Genomic DNA, 22,838 nt, shown 5'->3' with positions numbered 1-22,838 from the left:
ATTCAGTCTTGTCCTAAAACAACCTCCAGTGAATGTAATTTCCCTGTGGAAATGGAGTTTATGTTCTCAAAAAGTAAAGGCTTTGTCCGTTGTGTGCAGTCATTGTCTAGATTCTTTTCTTTGCCTAGAACTTTCCACCATCAGGCTTTGTGGGGTTTTTGTTTTGTTTTGTTTTGTTTTGTTTTGTTTGGAGGTTGGAAGCTGTTTCTTTATTGGTCCTTCCTGAGCCCCAGGATAGCCTAGCTGACATCATTTAATCTGCAGAACCAAGATGAATTAATCTTTATGATCCTTGAGATCTGATGTTATAAACAGAAATAAAAAATGATTCAACACTAATAATTTTTAACGATGGGATAATTTAAAGCAGGATTCTCAGCAAAGGAAGTACATGGGGGGTGGGAGTGTGAAATGAAACATATATACATTCTTTACCTTATCTCTCCACAATGTGGTAGGGTTTAGATTTGACCCTAAGACCTTGGGTTTTGAAAGAGAACAGTCTCCAGACTTTTTTTGCGTTTGTAAGATTATAATATCACTGTATCTTAGTGCTAAGGGGATGGGGCTGGTAAAATGATTTGTCCAAAGTCACTCAGCCAGTTAATGGCAGCGTTAGTGCTACCACCAGTGATCAGGGATGGTGCTTGTTTCTTGCTACATCATTTTAGACTCCCGATGTGAGGCTGGCTGGAAGACAGAAAGGAGGAGGTGAGTAAACCTTTTCTTGGCTCGATTCAAGGTAAAGAACCAACATTTGATTCCTCTTGCCCCCACCAGGGCAGTAATGGTCCTCTTTAAAAGGTCCTGGAATCTTGTGAAGTCAACTGTGGAAGAAACAGCTTCTGCCTCTTTAATTCCTAGCAAAGCTTTGTTAAGTCTTTTTCTCCTTTCAGCCTATGGAAGGAGGTAGGTCACCAATCGTATTCTATGTACCTCCCCTACCGCCATCAGACATAGATAATGCCATTTAACTAATTAAACTAGACTTGCCCTCTCTTCACATGCCAGTTCCCATTATGGTAGCACCTGTCAGTAAGGCTTCTACTCATGGATACTTCCTCAGGCAGGTCAGCCCTGTACCTGACTGCCCACACCCCTCCTTCATCGCTCTCCTTTATTTTCCCTTCTGTCTCCTTTTTATTCTTCTTTATATTCTCGTCTCCTGCTTTTTCTTCATTGACCTCTCTTACCTGCCAGCTTTTCTTTTTCCTTTTCTTTTTTCACCTTTAATTTATTCTGTCTCTTCTTAGAGCCTTTAGTTTCTTCATTCTTGTAGCCGCCTCCAACCCCCACCCTCAGAGGCCTCACCATTTCTCACTCTCAATTGCTTTTCATTTGATCATCTTTTTGGAAGGTGAATTAACTCTAACCTGCTGGATTGAGAATGTAAATAAATGCAGCTTGAGAAAACACTTTATATGAAATAAACAATAGTAAGTCCAGTTCCAACTGGATGGATGAAAAGCATTGCTATGAGAAGACCTAAGAGGCAGCTTTGCTCCTCCATTCAATTTCTGAGGATTTATTTTGTTTCAGAGATCAAGTGTCCAAAAGTAAATAAGACACTTCTGCCCCTGTGGGAGCTCAGTCTAGGATAAAGAAAAATATGAACATATTTTTATATGGTGGTGGTAAATAGATGCAAACAATGGCCTACAGGTTCCCAGACAGGGAAATAACTCATGATGCAAAGATGGAGAAGGGGGAGGGGGTGTATAATTCTTTTGAATTCAGCTTTCATGATAGCCACTCTCAAATATATAAACAACCCATACAACAACCTAAGGACAAATGCAGTTACGTTTAAGAACCTATATAAAATACCCCAAGTCCCCTTTGGCTGATCCAGAGACGTGCTGCTTCAGAGGGTCCCCTCCAGGAAAGAACTGGCTAGCTACCTAGCTGAAGGAAGCCTGACTCATTGACACTCTTCAACCTCCCGCCAAAGACTGAGCAAGATGGTGAATGATACAGGAGCTTAGCCATTTCCATGGAACATGGGACTCCAATGAACATTTTCAGTCTGATATTCCCCATTGGGCTGGCAGAGACTGTCAGGTCTGCCCCATAGTCTGACAGTTCTTCCTCCCCAGTCCTGCTCTCCTCCCAACCCTCCCCGGCTTTTCCTTTTACAGGTATTACTCATTAAAGCTTTTGGAATCCTAATTCTGCCTCTGCATCTGTTTCTCAGAGATTCAACCTGTATTATCCATGAAAAAGGCCTAGATGCTATTGGCACATTTTCATCTTCCACAAACTGCTACTCCTGAGACTCTGGTTACCATCCCTGGAACTTAGTAAACCATGGAACATCTGTCTCCTGACCCTCAAGACAGACTTCACTAATATTACTCTCAAGTTGGCCCAACTCTGACTTTCCTTTTCCTTGTTTTTTTATAACTGTTTAATTATTTTTTAATATCTTATTTAAAAAAAAATTTAATGCTTATTTTTTAGAGAGAGAGAGAGAGCAGGGGAGGGGCAGAGAGAGAGGGAGACACAGAATACTAAGTGGGCTCCAGGCTCTGAGGTGTCAGCACAGAGCCTGATGCAGGGCTCAAACCTACCAACCATGAGATCATGACCTGAGCCGAAGTCGGATGCTCAACCAACTGAGCCACCCAAGAGCCCCTCAAAACTTAGTGTCTTAAACTAATAATTATATTTATATAATAATAATAATTATATATTTGCCTGTAATTCCATGGATTGTCTGGGAAGACCTCAGATAGGTTGACTTGTCTATGTTCCATGTAGTGAGCGCTGAGCTCACTCAGGCAGCTTTGATTTGGGCTGGAGGGTCCAAGATGGCTTTATTCACTTCTGGCCCTTCAGCTGAGTGGCATGAGTGTTGGAACCTCTTTCCTTATTGTATTTTCATCCTCCAGGGTCCCTTTCCCTTTAGTCTTCCGATCTCTAGGATCTCTCTCTCTCTCTCTCTCTCTCTCAATAAATGGACTTTCATGATATGCCCAGGTCTCCAAGAGGGTAAAAGCAGAAACTGTGAGCTTCAAGGCCTTTTTAGGCTTAGACTCCTAAACTCAAAGCATATCACTTCTGCCACATTCTGTGGCCAAAACTAGTCAGAAGTCTTTCTCGGATTCAAGAGGAGGGGCAATAGGCTTTACCTCTTAAAAGGAAAAGTGGCCAAGTCACTCTGCATAAGGGCAAGGGATGTGAGGCATTATGACTACCTCTGGAAGCAGGCTACCACAGTGGATATGAAGAAAAGTTAAGAAAGGTCGTGCATGTGGCACTCACCTGCTCACAATGAGGCTTACACTCTGTCTTGACAAGAAGAGTTCTGGGTGAGGTTCCTTCCACTGTGCACTGCTCAGGATGGTAGGCAGACTGGCTACGAGTGGGCAGAAAATTGGTCATGAGGAGTCTAGAAAGAATCCCTCTATAAGCACATCATGCTGAGAGGCCCTCATATGTTCCTAAAATTTGCCTGATTTACTACTGTAATAATTTATCCAAAATGAATGTGAAAGCAAAGACTTCTGGAAGCTTCCCCTGATTTGGTTGACTTTCAGGAATACCTGTGCTACTTCTTTGGCTTCCTCTGTAAGAAGAGACAATCCAGGCCTTAGATATTGCGAATTCTACCAGGGATGGAATCTCTTCCACTAGAAAATCCTCCCTTTCTTAGACAAAAATGCTCATACTGTTTAGGGGTGAACCTGTGGAATCCCATCTTTGAGATGAATCAACTCCTTTTATCTTCTACAAGGCCATGTCCAGTACTCTCCCCCCACCAAGACTATTTAACTTCACAGCTATATAATTTCTGTATATTTTATTTCTGTGTGGTAAGGACCTTGAAAGAAAGTGATCTCATACCAAGTGAGGAATTCAGATTTGTGAACATGAACTCTTTTTTTTTTTAGTTTAATTTTTTTTTATTTACATCCAAATTAGTTAGCATATTGCAACAATGATTTCAGGAGTAGATTCCTTAATGCCCCTTGCCCATTTAGCCCATCCCCCCTCCCACTCCCCCTCCAGTAACCCTCTGTTTGTTCTCAATATTCATGAGTCTCTTATGTTTTGTCCCCCTCCCTGTTTTTTTTATTATTTTTTTATGTTTATTTATTTTTGAGATAGAGAGAGACAGAGCATGAATGGGGGAGGGTCACAGAGAGAGGGAGACACAAAATCCAAAGCAGTCTCCAGGCTCTGAGCTGTCAGCACAGAGCCTCCCTGTTTTTACATTATTATTGCTTCCCTTCCCTTATGTTCATCCGTTTCGTCTCTTAAAGTCTTCATATGAGTGAAGTCATATGATATTTGTCTTTCTCTGACTGACAAATTTCACTTAGCATAATACCCTCCAGTTCCATTCACGTAGTTGCAAATGGCAAGATTTCATTCTTTTTGATTGCCTAGTAATACTTCATTACGTATGTATACCACATCTTTATCCATTCATCCATCAGTGGACATTTGGGCTCTTTCCATACTTTGGCTATTGTTGATAGTGTTGCTATAAACATGGGGGTGCACGTGTCCCTTTGAAACAGCACACCTGTATCCTGTGGATAAATGCCTAGTAGTGCAATTGCTGGGTCGTAGGGTAGTTCTATTTTTAGCTTTTTGAGGAATCTCCATACTGTTTTCCAGAGTGGCTGCAGCAGCTTGCAATCCCAGTGAGCAATGAACTCTTAACCAATTCTGTAATGTAGCAATAATGGTATTATCTTACTTTAGTAATGATACATGCGTCTAAACATAGGGCCACACAGGATACATCCCAAATGAAAGTACAGAAGCATCCCTTGTCAAATTTTAAAAAATATTTTTAATGTTTATTTATTTATTATTATTTTAAAAAATATTTATTTATTTTTGAGAGAGAGACAGATCATGAATGAGGGAGGAGCAGACAGAGAGAGAGGGAGACACAGAATCTGAAGCAGGCTCCAGGCTCTGAGCTGTCAGCACAGAGCCAGACGTGAGACTCGAACCCACCAGCCATGAGATCATGACCTGAGCTGAAAGTCGGATGCTTAACCCACTAAGCCACCCAGGCACCCCTAATGTTTATTTATTTATTTATTTATTTATGAGAGAGAGAGGTCGTGGGGAGGGGCAGAGAGAGAGGGTCACAAAGGATCCAAAGTGGGCTCTGTGCTGACAGCAGACAACCTGATGTGGGGCTGGAACTCATGAACTGTGAGATCATGACCTGAACCAACGTCAGACACTCAACCCTCTGAGCTACTTAGGCACCCCCCCCCCCCACCCTGCCCCCGTCAACATTCTGGAGGGCAGTTGCTAGACCCAGGTCACTAAAGGAAGCAAAAACCCTTAGGTAGAGCAGTCAGTCCCCTTGAATAGTCTTTCATGATCTCACATTAGACAACTTTCTAAGAGTATTTCACCTAAGGAAGATTGCATTTTTGCTTTTAATTAACTGTAATCATATGAATTAAATGTCCAGGCATGCTCATGTGAGCCCATATTCATTTCTGTGTCCTCTACTTCAAGGTTCACATACAAAGTTACTCAGCTCAAAAGATGGTGTACATTGCCTACCAACTAAGTTAAATTGAGAAAATGAGATGGAAATGAATATTTTGATCACTACTAAATCACCACAGTACCTAGCACATAGTACTCAGTCAATAAATATTTGTTGAGTAAATGGATGAAAATGCCACATACCAATACACATACATCTTTCTTCTCAATAGTCCCCCTTCATATCCACCCCTTCCTTTCCATTACTATCCATAACCACCTTCTGAGTTAATTAAAGTCCCTACCATCAAACACTAGTTAAAACAGGCTACTAACTGTGGTGCCTGGCTGGCTCCATTGATTGAGCATGTGACTTTTTATCTAGGGTGTGTGAGTTCAAGCCCCATGTTGGGCATAGAGCCTACTTTAAAAAAAAAAAAAAAGACTACTATTTTCCCTGTCTCTAAATTTTTCCTCCTTCCCATCTCAATCCAACTAGAACACTAGATGAATCTTTAAAGAGCTGCCTATTCACAAACCGTAAAATGTTCCCTGCTGTATTCTGAATAAATTGCATCTTCCTTACTAAGGTAACATGTACATTTAACCATCTGGCCTCAAATTTGGAAACATAAATATCCTCCCAAGTTCTCTAACGTAATTATGTTCTAACAAATTAATCTGGAATATCAAGACATACATCATGCTTTCCTAACTCTAGACCTTTGCTTTTTATCATGCTCTCAGGCTGGAATTCTCTCCTATAGCTTCACCTGTTGAAGCACTAGCTAGCAGTTATTCAAGCCTGAGCCTTTTTTATTTTTAAAATTTTTTTAAATTTTAAGTTGGCCACACCCAACATGGGACTTCAACTCATGACTCCAAGATCAAGAGTCACATGCTTTACTGACTGAGCCAGCCAGGTGCCCCTCAAGCCTAAGCCCTGACACCACCTTCTTTCCAATGCCTCTCCCAGGTCACCTGGGCTCGCTGTCCTCCTCTTCTCTGCAATCACATTTATTTTTAGAGTTTATGCTCATACTGCCTTATGCTGTAAAGATGGTTCAATATTAATAAGCTGGATCTTAGCTCCTTCACCAGACTAGGAACTCTTTGAAAACAGGAGCCACGCCTTTTCAAGCTATTCTTTCTGACACAGTGTTTGGCATCATGTATAGTTGATCCTTGAACAATGCAGGTGTTAGGGGAGACAACCTCTTCCCTGCCCTGTGCAATTGGTTGAAAATTTGTGTATAACTTTTGACTCTTCCAAAACCGAACTACTAATAGCATGCTGTTGACCGGAAGCCTTACTGATGACAAATAGTTGGTTAACACGTATTTTGTATGTTACATGTATTATATACCATATTCTTACAATAAAGTAAGCTAGAGAAAAGAAAATGTTATTAAAATCATGAGGAAGAGAAAACCCAATTACAGTACTGTAGTATATTTATATATATAAAAAAATTCCACATATAAGTGGGCCCATGCAGTTCACGGGTCAACTGTAGACACTTGACAAATCAGTGGTTCCCAAATGCTTCCATTCACAAGACCCCCATTAAAAACAAACAAACAACAGGGTGCCTGGGTGGCTCAGTAGGTTAAGGGTCAGACTTAGGCTTAGGTCATGATCTCACCTGATTCTGAGTTAGATCCCCACTTTGAGCTTTGTACTGACAGTGTGGAGCCTGCTTCGGATCCTCTGTCCCTCTCTCTCTCTGCCCCTCCCCTGCTCCTGCTCTTTCTCTCTCTCAAAAATAAACAAACAAACAACAAGGGCACCGGGATGGCTCAGTAGGTGGAGGGTGAGACTCTTGATCTCGGGGTTGTTAAGTTCAAACTCCATTTTTGGCGTAGAGATTGCTTAAAAGTAAAATCTTAAAAAAGAAAATTGTATTTAAGTTTATTACACTTACAGTAAAGTGCACATACCAAAATGTTTGGCTCATTCAATTTTCATAGACATACTCATGCAACTAGCCCCCAAAAGCCCCTCTAGTGCCCCCTTTTTGAGAACTGTATTTTAACGTATTGCACACAATATTGTAGACTAGGTATAACAATAGTGAGAACATGTATTTGTCGACTCCTTATAATATCTCTGCACCATCAGTCCTCCATTTCTTTCAAAGAAAGACACCTCCAGACACACACTCATGGACTGGAAATCAATGTAATTAATAGCTGTATCTTTGTAAATGAATGCATGAAAACAGAAATCCGCAACACCTCCAGTATGTTAGTATCTAACCATCAAGAGGCTTGTTATTTTTCATTAAAAAAATTTTTTAATGTTCATTTATGAGAGAGATTGAGAGAGAGAAAGAGAGAGAGAGAGAGAGGCAGGCAGAGAGAGGGAGACACAGAATCCAGAGCAGGCTCCAGGCTCTGGGGTGTCAGCAGAAATTCACTAACTGGGAGATCATGATCTGACCTTAAGTCTTAGCTTAACCGTCTGAGCCACCCAGGTGCCCCTAATTATTTCTCATTAACCTGGGGGCACCAGGCTGGCACAGTCAGTAGAGCATGTGACCCTTGATCTACAGTCAGGAGTTCAAGCCCCACACTGGGTGCAGAAATTACTTAAAAGTAAAATCTTCAAAAAGATAAAAATAAAAATCTGTACTACGCTTGCTGTTCTATTTGCGCTTTTTTACATTATCGCCGTCTTAACTGGAAGGGTCAACGCACAGGATTCATCCCTTTATATTCAACATGGCCGCATGCGCATCTATAAGCAACATGGCCGTTCTGCCAGACACTAATATGGCAGCCACAGCCTCACGGCACCCGGAAGAGCGAGAGAGCTCCGATAGAAAATATTTCCGCCATCCTGCCAACACCTAAGGTGGCTCTTATTTCAGCTTCAAAACGAGCGGGAAACGGGCAATAACTTCCCGTCCAGCGTATTCCCCAGATCTCTTTCCGGTTAGCCTGGGGGTGTCCGCGTGAGAACAGGAGATTTCCTGCTGCCGGGGCTGGGAGGTGCTAGTCCGCCGCGCCTGATTCGAGACGTGTCTGGGCTGAGAAACTAGAATGTCGGACACGTGGAGCTCTATCCAAGCCCACAAAAAGCAGCTGGACTCGCTGCGAGAGAGGCTGCAGCGGAGGCGGAAGCAGGACTCGGGGCATTTGGGTGAGGCGCGGGGCTGTCCGGGCGGATACTTAGCCAGGGAGGGTGGGAGGGAACCCTGGCGAAAAAGAGCTCCCGAGTCGGTGCCCTTCCCCAGGAGGCCATTTATTTAATGCCTGGTACATCAGTACTCTCCTCGCCCTGAGCAGCACAGACGCTTCGTCCTCCTGGACATGGTCGCGGTTCCGTTCGCGGGCCTTGTTTCTTCCAGTTCACTTTCTTGGGACGGAAGCCTGGTCCCCACCCCCGTCCGCTTGGCCGACTCCTCTGAAGTCTGCGAGAACATTGGCTTTGCTAGGCCTCTCAGCCCCCTATCCCATGAAGCAGTAAGTCCCCCTTTTTTGTTGCTCCTATGGCGCTTTGTTCTTCCCTGCGTTACAGCGTCTGCTTTGTCGTGGTCATTTCTTTGCCACGGTGGGCTCCGTGAGAGCAAGGTCCGAACCTTTGTACCCACAGTGCTTACCTCAGTGACCCTCACAGAGTTGCTAAATGAGTAGAGGAACTGGTATGGTCTTAGCCATTTACATCCCAAGCAGATATCTGGAAACATTTATTTTCGGGTTTTACACTTTTTCTCTCTTCCTGTTGCCCGCTGTGTCACAGTCCTAAAACTTGAAGGAACCTTCGATGATTGTCCGGTTTTATCTACCCCCACCCCAGCACAAGCCCTGGCTTATTTAAGGCAAATCAGTAATCGAGATCTACAAGGATAGTCCATGTCACCCTTGTGGTACTTTGTTCCAGTGTTTATTTGTATACTGGAGTCGATCTCTAAATCTTGTCTTGGTACATATTAGGTCCCTGTACTCATGTTCTGGCCCTTGGAACTAGAAGATGTCGTGTCAGGACACTCACACCATAATAAACATCTATGGAGTATTTACAGTGTGCATAAGTCTAGTTAGACAAATATAAGTAACACATTGTTCCTGCCCTCAAGGGGTTTAAAATGTAGTTGGGGTTAAAGGATCGATACGTCTAAAAAGTCAGAACTTAAATGTGATATATGTAAAATGCTGAATGAATGAGTCCACAATAAGTACAGGGAAGGGAAGAGTAAGGAGTCGGGTTTAGTCAGTAAAGACATGAAAGGAATTAGCACTTGAGATTTGATTTTGATGGTTATATAAGACTTAGATAATTAAAGAGAAATTAAGAGGGCCGGGCAAGTAGAGGAAGAAGTACAAGTCATATGATCAGGGATTAATTAGTAGTCAATTTTATTATTTATTTATTTATTTATAAAAGTTTATTTCTTTATTTATGAGAGAGACAGTGGGAATGAGCAGGGGAGGGGCAGAGGCAGAAAGGGAGAGAGAGATTCTGCACTGACATCATGGAGCCCCATGCAAGGCTCAAACTCACTAACTGAGATCATGACCTGAACTGAAACCAAGAGTCAGTAGCTTAACTGACTAAGCCACCCAGGCGCCCCTAATCGTCAATTTTAAATTCAACTTCACTTTTCCATGGTAATAACCATACTTTGGTATTAACCAAACTTTGTGCCATATGCAAACCTAACTACTAGAATGTCGATATTTCATACAGGTTCTTGCTAAACATGTTTAATAATTTTGACAAGAGTGTATTCTCTCTTGAATGTAAGTATTCTTTTTTTGGATGTAAATATCTCATACACCCACTTAATAATATATGATTAAGATTCCTAGTACATCTGCCTGATAATATGGTTAAGATAAAATATTTTAAAGTTTGTGTTTTCACTGTTCCTTCTTTGAATTATTTTGGTTATTCCAAAGAATTGATTTGAGCATTAAGATTCTTAGGAAAACATCATGAGACACACTCTATTTGTTTACTAATCAATTTTTCATGTAAGATATAACCAAAGTCTTGCTAAAAATTCAGATCATTCTGTTCTTTTCTCACAGGAAATAAAAATTTTCTTAACTACCTCTTGATTTTTATAGCATTACTGAAATCTGGTACCTAATTGTTTACTACTAAGCTCAATGAGAAAAGGCAAGGATAACCATGACCTGAAATATATCCATATCATTAACAAATACAAAATACCATGGACAAAGAATTACTGGGAGACCTTCCTGAGTTTGGCAGTTTTTTATGTTTATTTATTTTTTTGAGAGAGAGCAGGAGATAGAGATGGGCAGAGAAAGAGGGAGAGAGAATCCCCAGCAGACTCTGTGCTGTCCCCACCAAGCCTGATTCTGGGCTCAGTCCCACGACTGTGAGATCATGACTTGAGCTGAAATTGAGTCAGATGCTTAACCGACTGAGCTACTCAGGTGTCCTAGTTTGGCATTTTTTATTTTTATTTTAAATTTTTAAAAATGCTTATTTATTTTTGAGAGAGAGAGAGAGAGAGAGACAGGGTGCAAGCGGGGCGGAGGTAGAATGAAGGGGAGACATAGAATCTGAAGCAGGCTCCAGGCTCTGAGCTGTCAGCACAGAGCCCAATGTGGGGCTCCAACTCAGGAACCATGAGATCATGACATCATTGGAAGTCGATGCTTAACTAACTGAGCCACCCAGATGCCTCTAGTTTGGCATTTTTTAAGTACTTTTTTTTTTTCCAATTGTGGCATAAAACTTAAAATTTACCGTCTTAACCGTTTTAAGTGTACAGCTCAGTGGCTTGATATATATTCACATTATGGTGCAACCAATCTCCAGAACTTTTTCATCTTGCAAAACTGAAATTCTGTACCCATTAAACAATAACTTTCTATTTCTCCTTCTGCCCAGTCCCTGGCAACCATCATTCTACTTTTTGTTTCTGTGAGTTTGACTGCTCTAGACACCTCATGTAAACAGAATCATGAAATATGTGTCTTTCTGTGACTGGCTTATTTCACTTAGCATAATATCCATAAGGTTCATCCTATTGTAGCATGTGTCATAATTTCTTTTTAAAGCCAAAGAAAAGTCCATTGTATGTCTGTACAGTGTTTATTCATTTATCTGGTGGTGGATACTTGGGTTGCTTCTAACTTTTGGCTATTGTGAATAATGCTGTTGTGAGTATTGGTGTACAAATATCCCTTCAAGATCCAGCTTCAGATTTTTTGGGTATGTATCCAGAAGTGGAGTTGCTGGATCATATGGTAATTCTATTTTCAGTTTTTTGAGGAACCACCACATTGTTTTCCGTAGAAATAATGTACAGCTTTTGGAAATGAAGATTATTACTGTGAATATGTTTTTATTATATTTTAATTGAAACAAAATGGACTTGGCCAGGCTTAGAACATGGTAAATATATGAACTGCTCAATATATTTCATCAGTGGGATTGAAGATGTGCATATAGATGTTAACATAGTTTAGCAAATTAGTAGACTGGCTATGTATAATTAATGACAGTATAATTTACATACAATGTTATATTACTAGACTGGCCATATTTTTAGGTCTTTGAGCTAATAGTATTTTGTTTATCGTCAGTGGAGCTTTTAACCCAAGAGTAAGCTCAAGTATTATGTACTACTTTGTTTAACACAGCACGTAGAAATTTTCATTGGATTGGAGGCAGAGTATTAACATACTTGCCAGCATAGTGGAAGCACTCAGTAAATGTACTGAAATAATAACTGAACAAATACTTTCTGAAGGAGTTGTAATCCAGGGATTCTTAGTCATTTTCTGCCAGTAAGCCATTTTAAGAATGACAAAACATTGGAGTCTTTTCCCCAAATGAGTATATACATGCAAGAATTTGCATGTGACTTCAGGAAATTCAGTATTAAACATGAGCCTCTCCTCCCAATAACCTTAAAAGGTATTTTCAGCTCTAATGTCTTGAATGCTATGAAAAGAATACTGCCAGGAGGTGTTACTAACACAAGGATTCATAATCAGAATCATGTCACCAGCTTACTTTTTAGAGGAGCAAGTATTAGGGGCGCCTGGGTGGCTCAGTTGGTTAAGGGTCTGACTTCGGCTCAGGTCATGATCTTACAGTTGGTGGGTTTGAGCCCTACTCACATGCTGTGAGTGTGCAGAGCGTGATTCAGGGCTCCATCTCACAAGCTGTGAGATCATCACCTGAGCTGAAATCAAGAGTTGGATGCTTAACCAACTGAGCCACCCAGGCTCCTCTTTAAACATTTTTTTAAAATGTTTATTTATTTTGAGAGAGAGAGAGAGAGAGAGAGAGACCATGAGCAGGGGAGGGGCAGAGTGAGGGAAAGAGAGAATCTCAAGCAGGCTCCACGCCCAGCACAGAGCCTGACTAGGGGCTTGATGTGAGATCAAGACCTGAGTTGAAATCAACAAGAGTTGGACCCTTAACCAACGGAGCCACCCAGGAGCCCCTATTTTTTAATATCTTTCTTAAGGTGGTTTAAAAAAAAGGTGTAATAGGGATTATCTATAAGGAGCTTAGGCTTTTTAAATATTTCATTTATTTATTATTATTTTGTTACATCTTTTTTATTTTTTATGTTTATTTATTTGTTTTAATATTTACTTTTGAGGGGCACCTGGTGGCTCAGTTGGTTGAGCATCCGACTTTGGCTCAGGTCATGATCTCGCAATCTGTGAGTTCGAGCCCCGCGTCTGGCTCTGTGCTGACAGCTCGGAGCCCGGAGCCTGCTTCGGATTCTGTGTCTCCCTCTCTCCCCCTTCCCCCACTCATGCTCTGTCTCTGAATCTGTCTGTCTCTCTCTGTTAAAAATAAATAAACATAAAAAAAATTTAATATTTATTTTTGAGAGAGAGAGAGACAAAGTGTGAGCAGGGGAGGGGCAGAGAGAGAGGGAGACACAGAATCTGAAGCAGGCTTCAGGCTCTGAGCTGTCAGCACAAAGCCCGATGCAGGGCTTGAACCCATGGACCACGAGATTATGACCTGAGCTGAAGTTGGACACTTAACCAACTGAGCCACCCAGATGCCCTGTTAGGGCTTTTTTTTAAAAAACAAATCTCTTACTAATGAAGCAGCATATGTAAGGTACCTGGCACAAAGTTTGAATATGAATTAAGGGGGAGAGATAAAGGATTATTTATGGCTTACCTAAAATATTCAACATTGCAGAGTTACATAACAAAGGACCTATATACTGAGTATTGTTTGAAAACTTAACTACATCTGGAGACTCACTGTCCTCTCCTTTCCTTTCTGAATCTCCTGGACACTCTATCTGCTCTCTCTCTGTGTCTTCAATAAACTCTGTTCTCACTTTCAGAAAAACCAAAAAAAAAAAAAAAAAAACCAAAAAACTTACCTATATCTTCCTTTAGCCCCATGTTCTATCGTTTTGGTTTAGTAACTTATATGATTTGCTCCCTTTGGCATACTCTGTGAGTTAAAAATGTATAATGGGTTATATTTGTATACAGTGTATAAAACAAAAATATGATGAGTTATATCAGTATATAATATATAAAACAATTTGTGGATGTAATGCCTGAAATCCTAATTTTAAAATACCTTGTGTGTCCTCTGCCTTAATATTTATCATTGATTGTGCTTAGTTAGGTTGCTTAATGAAAGAAATTTTTGGTTACTTCAAAAACTTTTAAAGCTTAACTGATTTTTTTGAAAAAAGTCTCAGTCTGTTAAGCATCTGATTTCAGTTCAGGCCATGATCTCACAGTTTGGGTCCTGTGTTTTGTTCATGAATTAGAGCCCCATGTCGGGATCTCTACTGTCCATTGAGGAGCCTGCTTCAGGTTCTCTGTCCCCCTCTCTCTGCCCCTTCCCTGCTCATGCTCTCTCTTTCTTTGTCAAAAATAAACATTAAAAAAGAAAAAGCTCAGCGTATTATCCTAGTGTAAATTGTAATTGGGGTATTTTATTTCAAATTTACTGGATTCCTTGAATCGCTGAATCCCAAGGACTTCACTAGTTTAATCCTGTTCAGTGCAGAAATTTTGCCCTTAGGCTTCCAAGTAAGCTAATAATAATTGTCACTTTTATTTCTTCTTTCTTTCATTTATTTTTTTTTTAATGTTTGTTTTTGTTTTTGAGAGAGGGGCTCGAATTCACAAACTATGAGATCAAGACCTGAGCTGAAGTCAGACACTCAATTGACAGCCACCGAGGCGCCCCTTTCTTTCTGAAGTATTTTTAGCTTAAGTTCCTTGCTCTTGAATTCTTTCTCATCTAGACCTTCAAAGTGCTTCAATGGTCCTTCCATGTATACATATCTCTTTGCCAAACAAAACAAAGGACTTGTATCAGTTTATCTGGCAAAAGTTCTACTCTCCAAGATTCAGCAGAACATAAAGGAATCATAAGCAAAGTAAGGAAAGTTCTGTGAGTTATTTAACATTTCCGGGTAGTATGGAATTGTGAAGTCTGTTTTCTAAATAGATTATAACTTATTTTTACATAAAATGTATCCTAGCAAGGTGTTTGGTATAGTTCAGCTCCATTTACCTTGGAATTAAAAAAAAAAATTTTTTTTTTTAATGTTTATTTATTTTTGAGAGAGAGACAGAGCACATGTGGGGGAGGGGCAGAGAGAGACGGAAACAAAATCTGAAGCAGGCTCCAGGCTCTGTGCTATCGACACAGAGCCTAAAGTGGGGTTTGAACCCACAAACTGTGAGATCATGGCCTGAGCCAAAGTCGCTTAACTGACTGTGCCACCCAGGCACCCCCCCACCCTTGGAATTTCTGAGTCAAATTTTACTAAAAATTCCATTAGAGTAAAAATGTTTAAGTAACTTAAATATTTCTAAATGTAAAATAATGACCCACTTATATCTTATATTTAATTTAACAGAGTTCTGATACAGGTCCTGAGTTTGGTGTTTCATCTGTATTTTTTTTTTTTCCCCTAAAGATTTTATTTTTAAATAATCTCTTCAGGGTGCCTGGGTGATCCAGTGAGTTGAGGTTCTGATGCTTGATTTCAGCCCAGATCATGATCTCATGGTTCATGGGTTGAAACCCTGCATTGGGCTTTGTGCTGACAGTGTGGAGCCTGCTTGGGATCCTCCCTCTTCCTCTGGCTGTGCCCCTCTCCCACTTGCATGTGCACGTGCGCGCACTCTCTCTCAAAAATAAATTAATAAACTTAAAAAGAAAGTAATTTCTGCACCCAGCGTGGGGCTTGAACTCACAACTCCCAGATCAAGAATTGCATGCTCTACTGGCTGAGCCAACCAGATGCTCCCATCTGTATTTTAACTAAATAATCATAGATTTTAAGCTTTCCTAAAGGTAATATTTTGTCCTGATTTGAGTTCTTAAGTCCTACTAAGGTTATGATGGCTACCCAGCTTGTGAAGTAGTAAGGTAAGTGATAGAAATACAGTCAGGAAGTATCATTTGGTGACCAGGGTGTCACAAAATTTTATAAGATTTTTGTATTTGAGTGTTATAGGTCGTATTCTAGGGGCGCCCGGCTGGCTTAGTCAGTAGAGCATGCAATTCTTGATCTCAAGGCTATAGGTTTGATCCCCATATTGCGTGTAGAAGTTAATTAATAAAATCTTTAAAAAAAAAAGTCACTTTCTTATCCTCAACACTGTCATTTTATATACCCTCTGATGTCCAGTGGCCTTGATTCATTAAAATTCAAACTCCATTCCTCAAAAGATTGGATCACAGTTTTTAGGTTGTTGAAAATATTCCTGGCTTTTAAATTTGGGTTGATTATATCAGTTGTCATTTAGAGTGACTAAAGGGAGGTGGTATGGACATAGAAATCTACCATGCTGCTAATTTTTTTTGAAACACAGCAGGGACAGGAATTAGGAAAACACCTCTCACTCAGTAGAGGAAAGGTAAGAGGTTCCCAGAAAATTCAGGATTATCTTGACAAAGCAGTGAACACTTGAGTATGATTGAGGAAAGGTTATCTAGTGCTAAATTTGGTCAGAGGATTTTCTACATGAAATGAAAGAACTGTGTGCTGTGACTATTGGAGCATTGGACTCCTGAGGAATGTATAGGCCTATCGTGGTTGCCCTTTTTCATGTTCTTCACTTTTCTTCATTCCCAGATCTACGAAATCCAGAGGCAGCACTGTCTCCCACCTTCCGTAGTGACAGTCCAGTGCCTGCTGCACCCACTTCTGGTGGCCCTAAGCCCAGTACAGCTTCAGCAGTTCCTGAACTAGCTACAGACCCTGAATTAGAGAAGAAATTGCTGCACCACCTCTCTGATCTGGCCTTAACATTGCCCACTGATGCTGTGTCCATCCGTCTTGCCATCTCCACGGTAATGACCTGATAAGACAGGGTTGGGATGTGCCACTTCTTTTCTTCAGTTCATGGTCAGTGTTTTATTGCCTTCCTTTCCTCTCCTTCCCTAGCCAGATGCCCCTGCCACTCAAGATGGGGTGGAAAGCCTACTACAGAAGTTTGCAGCTCAGGAGTTGATTGAGGTAAAACGAGGTCTCTTACAAGATGATGCACATCCCACTCTTGTGACCTATGCTGATCATTCCAAGCTCTCTGCCATGATGGGCGCTGTGGCAGAAAAGAAGGGCCCTGGGGAAATAGCAGGAACTATCACAGGGCAGAAGCGGCGTGCAGAGCAGGACTCAACCACGGTAGCTGCTTTTGCCAGCTCTTTGGCCTCTGGTCTGGCCTCTTCAGCATCAGAAGCAACCAAGGAGCCAGCCAAGAAATCAAGGAAACATGCTGCCTCAGATGTTGATCTGGAGATAGAGAGCCTTCTGAACCAACAGTCTACTAAGGAACAACAGAGCAAGAAGGTAGGGGTAGATGGAAATGCTTTCACACATACATGTTTTTGTTTTTTAGGATTTTATTTTTAAGTAATCTTTACACCCATTATGGGGCTTGAACTTAAAACTGCAAGATCAAGAGTTGTATGCTCTACCGACTGAGCCAGCGAGACACCCCTCACACATACACTTTGAATTATAGTTTTCATTGGGAGGGTTTTACCCCTAGGGCAAGCAAGGTGCAGTTCTTAGAGTTGAGGGTTTAGAATAGTGGTTCTCAACTGGGGATAATTTTGCCCCCCACCTTGCTCCCCCCAGAGAACATTTGACAATGTCTGGAGACATTTTGGTTGTCACAACACAGAGGAGTGCTACAGGCATTCTAGTGGGTAGAGACAAACAATGTTGCTAAGCATCCTACAATCATAGTAGGATAATCCCCACACAACAAAGAATTACTTAGCCCCAAATGTCAGTAATGCCAGTGTTGAGAAACTGATTTAGAGGATGTTTGTCATTGGATCTGTTTGGAAGAATCATCAGATCAAGAGAAGAGGAATCCAAATTTAGAAATAGAGGGAGATGAATGGAGATGAATACTGGAAGGTAGTTACATGGACTATTAATAAATATGGAAACAGATGATTAAAGAGTGTGACCACAGTTACTGTGGTTCTGATATAAATATCAGACCCAAATGAGTTCTTATCCATTTACTACTTCTAGCTGTGTGAATCTGAACAAGTTAACTTCTCTTGAGCCTTAGTCTTCATCTATAACGTAAGGATAACCAGAGTACCTCCCTTCTAGAATTGTTGCAAAGACTGAGCTAAACAGTAAAGTGCTTAGCACTGTGTGTTGATTATATAAATATAAGTGGTTTTGGAGGGAAGGATTGCTTTCCTGGAGAAGGGAAGTTAGCTTAATGCTTAGCAGTAGGAACCAGGCTTCTTATATTTTAATTTCATCCCAAATGTGGATTTGTGAGAAAGAACTGAACCCATGACAAATCTCTTCTCCTAGGATTCTAGTTTTCCCATTTTAGGTTAGCTCATTCACCCCTTACAACAGGACATTTGTCAGGTAGAATTTGGAGAGGTGGTTTAGGGATCATTTTATCTGCAAACCCTTTTAAGTCCAAGGCTTCTTCTGTCACAGGTCAGTCAGGAGATCCTCGAGTTATTAAATACAACAACAGCGAAGGAACAATCCATTGTTGAAAAGTTTCGCTCACGAGGTCGGGCCCAAGTACAAGAGTTTTGTGACTATGGAACAAAGGAGGAGTGCATGAAAGCCAGTGATGCTGATCGGCCCTGTCGCAAGCTGCACTTCAGGTCTCTTGGGAGGGGGAGAGGTGGGGTGGGTCTCCTGGAAGCAGTCATCCATTTTCAGGACGTTCCTTCCTGTTACTGGGACTCTGTCTTTAATCCTATTATTCAATGTTTTTTTTTTTTTTTTTAATGTTTGTTTATATTGAGAGACAGTGGGGGAGGGGGACAGAGAGAGAGGGGGGTGGGGAGAGAATCCCAAGCAGGCTCCACACTGTCAGCACAGAGCCGCAGTATCACCACCTGAGCTGAAATCAAGAGTCCGACACTTCACCAACTGAGCCATCCAGGTGCTCCTGTTATTAAATGGTTTTAATGATTTGTCTTAGACCCCCCAGATTCTGAAGGTATGCTTTCAGAAGTAGTGTTCTGTGGGAGGGAACACAGACTGCACTCCCAAATAGATGTGAGATTTTTAAAAAATGCCCCTTTCTTGCAATAGGAAGGCAACTCTTGAGCCCCATTGAAAGTTCTCTGGGAGGAGGATGATCTTAGGAGAAATAGGAACCTGGGCTCTTAGGTCGGCATTTTATGCAGCTCTAATCAGCAAGCCCTTCCTTCCTATTGTAAAATAAGAAAGTTGTCTTTGCCCAGAGAGGAATTAAAACTCTTTAGTGTGAATTATGGATTTCCATATCACCTGCCTTTTTTCTCTGAAAACTTAGAGGAAGCTCTAAAAATAAAATTAGGAGAGGGTAATAAAAGACAAGAGTTTGAAACAATTTGGAACTTGACCTATGGGATCTAATTCTGGAACACCATCTTTTTTTTAATGTTTATTTTTGAGAGAGAGAGTATGAGCAGGAGAGGGGCAGACAGAGGGAGACAGAGGATCTAAAGCGGGCTCTACGCTGACAGCACAGAGCGTGATGCGGGGGCTTGAGCTCATGAACTGTGACATCGTGACCTGAGCTGAAGTCGGACATTTAATCAACAACCGTCCAAGTGCCCCTGGAACACGGTCTTGATTCTCATTCTCCCTTTCTGTTTTCCCAGACGAATCATCAATAAACACACTGATGAATCATTAGGTGACTGCTCTTTCCTTAACACGTGTTTCCACATGGATACCTGCAAATACGTTCACTATGAAATTGATGCTTGCATGGATTCTGAGGCTCCTGGGAGCAAAGACCATACACCTAGCCAGGAGCTTGCTCTTACACAGAGTGTCGGAGGTGACTCGAATGCAGATCGACTCTTCCCTCCTCAGGTACCTGTCTGCTCAGAAAACTATTTTCAACTTAGGAACTTGTATGAGTAGGGCAGCCATCCATGTAGGAAAAGCAGGTATAATCAGCAGTCTATCTTGCTGATTGGGAATGGTGTGGGATATACATATTTATAAGGGAATAGGAAAATCAAATGGAAAAGAGGGACTGGGGCCATGAATCTCAGAGTGAAGGAAGGAAAGATGACCAAATACCACCTCATGCAGTGGATCTGTTGTGATATCCGCTACCTGGACGTCAGTATCTTGGGCAAGTTTGCAGTTGTGATGGCTGACCCACCCTGGGATATTCACATGGAGCTGCCCTATGGGACCCTGACAGATGATGAGATGCGCAGGCTCAACATACCAGTACTTCAGGATGATGGCTTTCTCTTCCTCTGGGTCACAGGCAGGTAATGCAGTTCAAAGATATGTAGGTATGGGCAGATGTAGTACAGAGTGAGTTCTGGGTGGGGATAAAATCCTGGGTTTTCCTAGCCTGGCTATTAAATGTATGACTAAGTTGGCCTTTTTTTCCTGAGACCCTAATTCCTGTTTAACACAAATGATACCTCGAATTCTGTTTAATTTTACATTTGTTCCTTGTGAAAGGTAAGGCCTTTGAGAGTAGATACTGTTTCATCTTTTCACTCTTCGATCCATCCTGTTGCCCTAATGGTATCTTGCATGTAAATGTTTACTGAATATCTACTGAAAACACTTAAGATACCTTGAAGGGATAAATATATATGGGCATGGAAGTAGCTGTTTAACCTTTCTTTTTAGGGCCATGGAGTTGGGCAGAGAATGTCTGAACCTCTGGGGGTAAGTAGTGATCATTGTTGTGTTGCTTTCTTTTGAAGGAAATAAAAATTTAATTGCTGTAGTTGAGATGTGTTCCCTTCTCCAAGTATTCCCTGTGAGTCTTTGCCTTTGTAGAGTAGATGGTACTACCTCTAAACTGTGAAAGCCTGATTAAAGCCCTGGTTCTCTTTTGTATATTCCACAGTTATGAACGGGTAGATGAAATTATCTGGGTGAAGACAAATCAACTGCAACGCATCATCCGGACAGGCCGTACGGGTCACTGGTTGAACCATGGGAAAGAACACTGCTTGGTGAGCGACAAGGGGGCCCAAGTACAAGAGGTGGAACAAAAAGGGAAATTGGTTGGACTTCTTATTGAGGAAAAGTTCAAATGCTGTGGTATCATAAGGTAATATGTTTTTTGTGGTGAGCAGGTTGGTGTCAAAGGAAATCCCCAAGGCTTCAACCAGGGTCTGGATTGTGATGTGATCGTAGCTGAGGTATGTGCTTCTCCAGGCATCCAGACCTTCCATGTTATTCAAGTCAGGGGTGTTCCAGGTTTTCTCATTTGATCATAAACGAAAAGGGCTAGAATTGGAATCTCTGGTAACCTAAAAGTAACTTGGACCTTGTTCCTAGGTTCGTTCTACCAGTCATAAACCAGATGAAATCTATGGCATGATTGAGAGACTATCCCCTGGCACTCGCAAGATTGAGTTGTTTGGACGACCACACAACGTGCAGCCCAATTGGTAAGGCGACCAGAGACCTGCTAGCCCTCAAGAGCCAAAGTGTTTATGGTCAAGGACACATATTAGTAGAACTTCACCTCATATGCCACTTGTCTAAATATAGACTTCAGAGGATTCATAAGCCACCTGAGCTTGTATTTAAACTGTTTGGTTTTTTTATTAAAAAAAAATTTTTTTAATGTTTATTTTTGAGAGAGAGAGAGAGACAGAGCATGAGTGGGTGAGGGGCAGAGAAAGAGATACAGAATCTGAAGTAGGCTCCAGGTTCTGAGCTGTCAGCACAGAACCCAACGTGGGGCTCAAACTCATGAAACAGGAGATCTCATGACCTGAGCGCAGTCGGGCGCTTAACTAAGCGAGCCACCCAGGTGCTCCTGTATTTAAACTGTTTTATGGGGCTTCTGCAACATTCACTGGAAACCCATCAGGTTTTAGGACTCAAACCACTGCTCTCCAGGGTGCCCACTAAAGATCTTCCTCAATTATTCTATGAGATATATTGAACCTGCCCCCTGGTGGTTAAGAATCCATTTAATCTGTCAACAGTTTTAATATCTTTCATCTTGTTAGTAGAGCCTTGAAAGATATGCTGCTAGTGTTTTACTTATCCGAAGAATACTCACTGGCAGCAACTCTGTGAATTAGCTGTTCTTACTATTAACTCTTAAGTAATACAGATCCAGCCTGTTTTGACACCAGAATCTGTGCCCAATTCCTAACCAGTCATACTACCATATACTATTCTAGTATTAAAGTCTTAAAAGAATTGGCATGAATATTTGATGAAATTATAGGCAGCCTTAATAAAAGGTATGCATCTTTTAACAATATTAAGCCTTTTAATTCCAGGATGTTTTGGTTTGCCCCTTTATCCTTGCTTCAGGATCACCCTTGGAAACCAACTGGATGGGATCCACCTACTAGATCCAGATGTGGTTGCCAGATTCAAGCAAAGGTATCCAGATGGTATCATCTCTAAACCTAAAAATCTATAGACGCACTTCTTACAGAGCTGAGCATCTACAGCCATGGCTCTGCAGGCTGTACCTGAAGAGTAATATTTGTACAATAGCTTTTTTCCTTATTTAAATAAAAGTTTGTATTGTAGTTGGGATTTCAAGGTCAAAATCTGGCTCTTCAACTCAACAGTGTGTGATCTTGTGTAACTTACCTCAGTATTATAAGTAAGCTGGGAATACTACCTACCTCACTGGGTTGTTGTAAGGGTTCAAACTAAATCAACGTATGGATAGAAAGCATTAAAATGTTGATTATACTGCATAGGATCAAAGTGATTAGCAGTTAGTACTTCGTGAACATCGTAATCAAGAAGGGGGTTCTCTGGGACAGCATTTCTCAAGGTAAGATTTGATTTTACTTAAGGTTATCATTACCAGGGCCTTCATGCTCTAAACATGTTTATTCTGTTATGACTATGGCTTTGCTCGTCCTTTTTTTTTTTTTTTTTTTTAGCTTATTTCCAAGGAAAATGAGACAAGCA

General features: G+C 41.2%; 1 protein-coding gene across 1 annotated transcript; it reads left to right on the top strand.

Annotated features, from left to right (window-relative positions):
* Nucleotides 1-8,391: 8,391 nt before the first annotated feature.
* METTL3 (methyltransferase like 3) lies at nucleotides 8,392-22,822 on the top strand. Its single transcript, XM_030318657.1, has 11 exons — nucleotides 8,392-8,611; nucleotides 16,548-16,765; nucleotides 16,860-17,264; nucleotides 18,396-18,571; nucleotides 19,562-19,778; nucleotides 20,004-20,191; nucleotides 20,565-20,603; nucleotides 20,788-20,896; nucleotides 21,020-21,085; nucleotides 21,225-21,337; nucleotides 22,221-22,822. Exons 1-11 carry the CDS (start codon nucleotides 8,512-8,514, stop codon nucleotides 22,330-22,332), a joined length of 1,743 nt encoding a protein of 580 aa, XP_030174517.1. The 5' UTR covers nucleotides 8,392-8,511; the 3' UTR covers nucleotides 22,333-22,822.
* The last annotated feature ends 16 nt before the right edge of the window (nucleotides 22,823-22,838 follow it).

Source organism: Lynx canadensis, chromosome B3, assembly GCF_007474595.2.
Source record: "Lynx canadensis isolate LIC74 chromosome B3, mLynCan4.pri.v2, whole genome shotgun sequence".
NCBI lineage: Eukaryota > Metazoa > Chordata > Mammalia > Carnivora > Felidae > Lynx > Lynx canadensis.
This window is presented reverse-complemented; position numbering and strand designations above follow the sequence as displayed.

Excerpts from the sequence above, each read along its gene's own strand:
- METTL3 (XM_030318657.1), top strand. The coding sequence starts at position 8,512 with ATGTCGGACACGTGGAGCTCTATCCAAGCCCACAAAAAGCAGCTGGAC. Across the intron at positions 20,192-20,564 it reads TTCCTCTGGGTCACAGGCAG|GGCCATGGAGTTGGGCAGAG; the intron begins GTAATGCAGTTC and ends CTTTCTTTTTAG. Across the intron at positions 21,086-21,224 it reads GTGATGTGATCGTAGCTGAG|GTTCGTTCTACCAGTCATAA; the intron begins GTATGTGCTTCT and ends CCTTGTTCCTAG.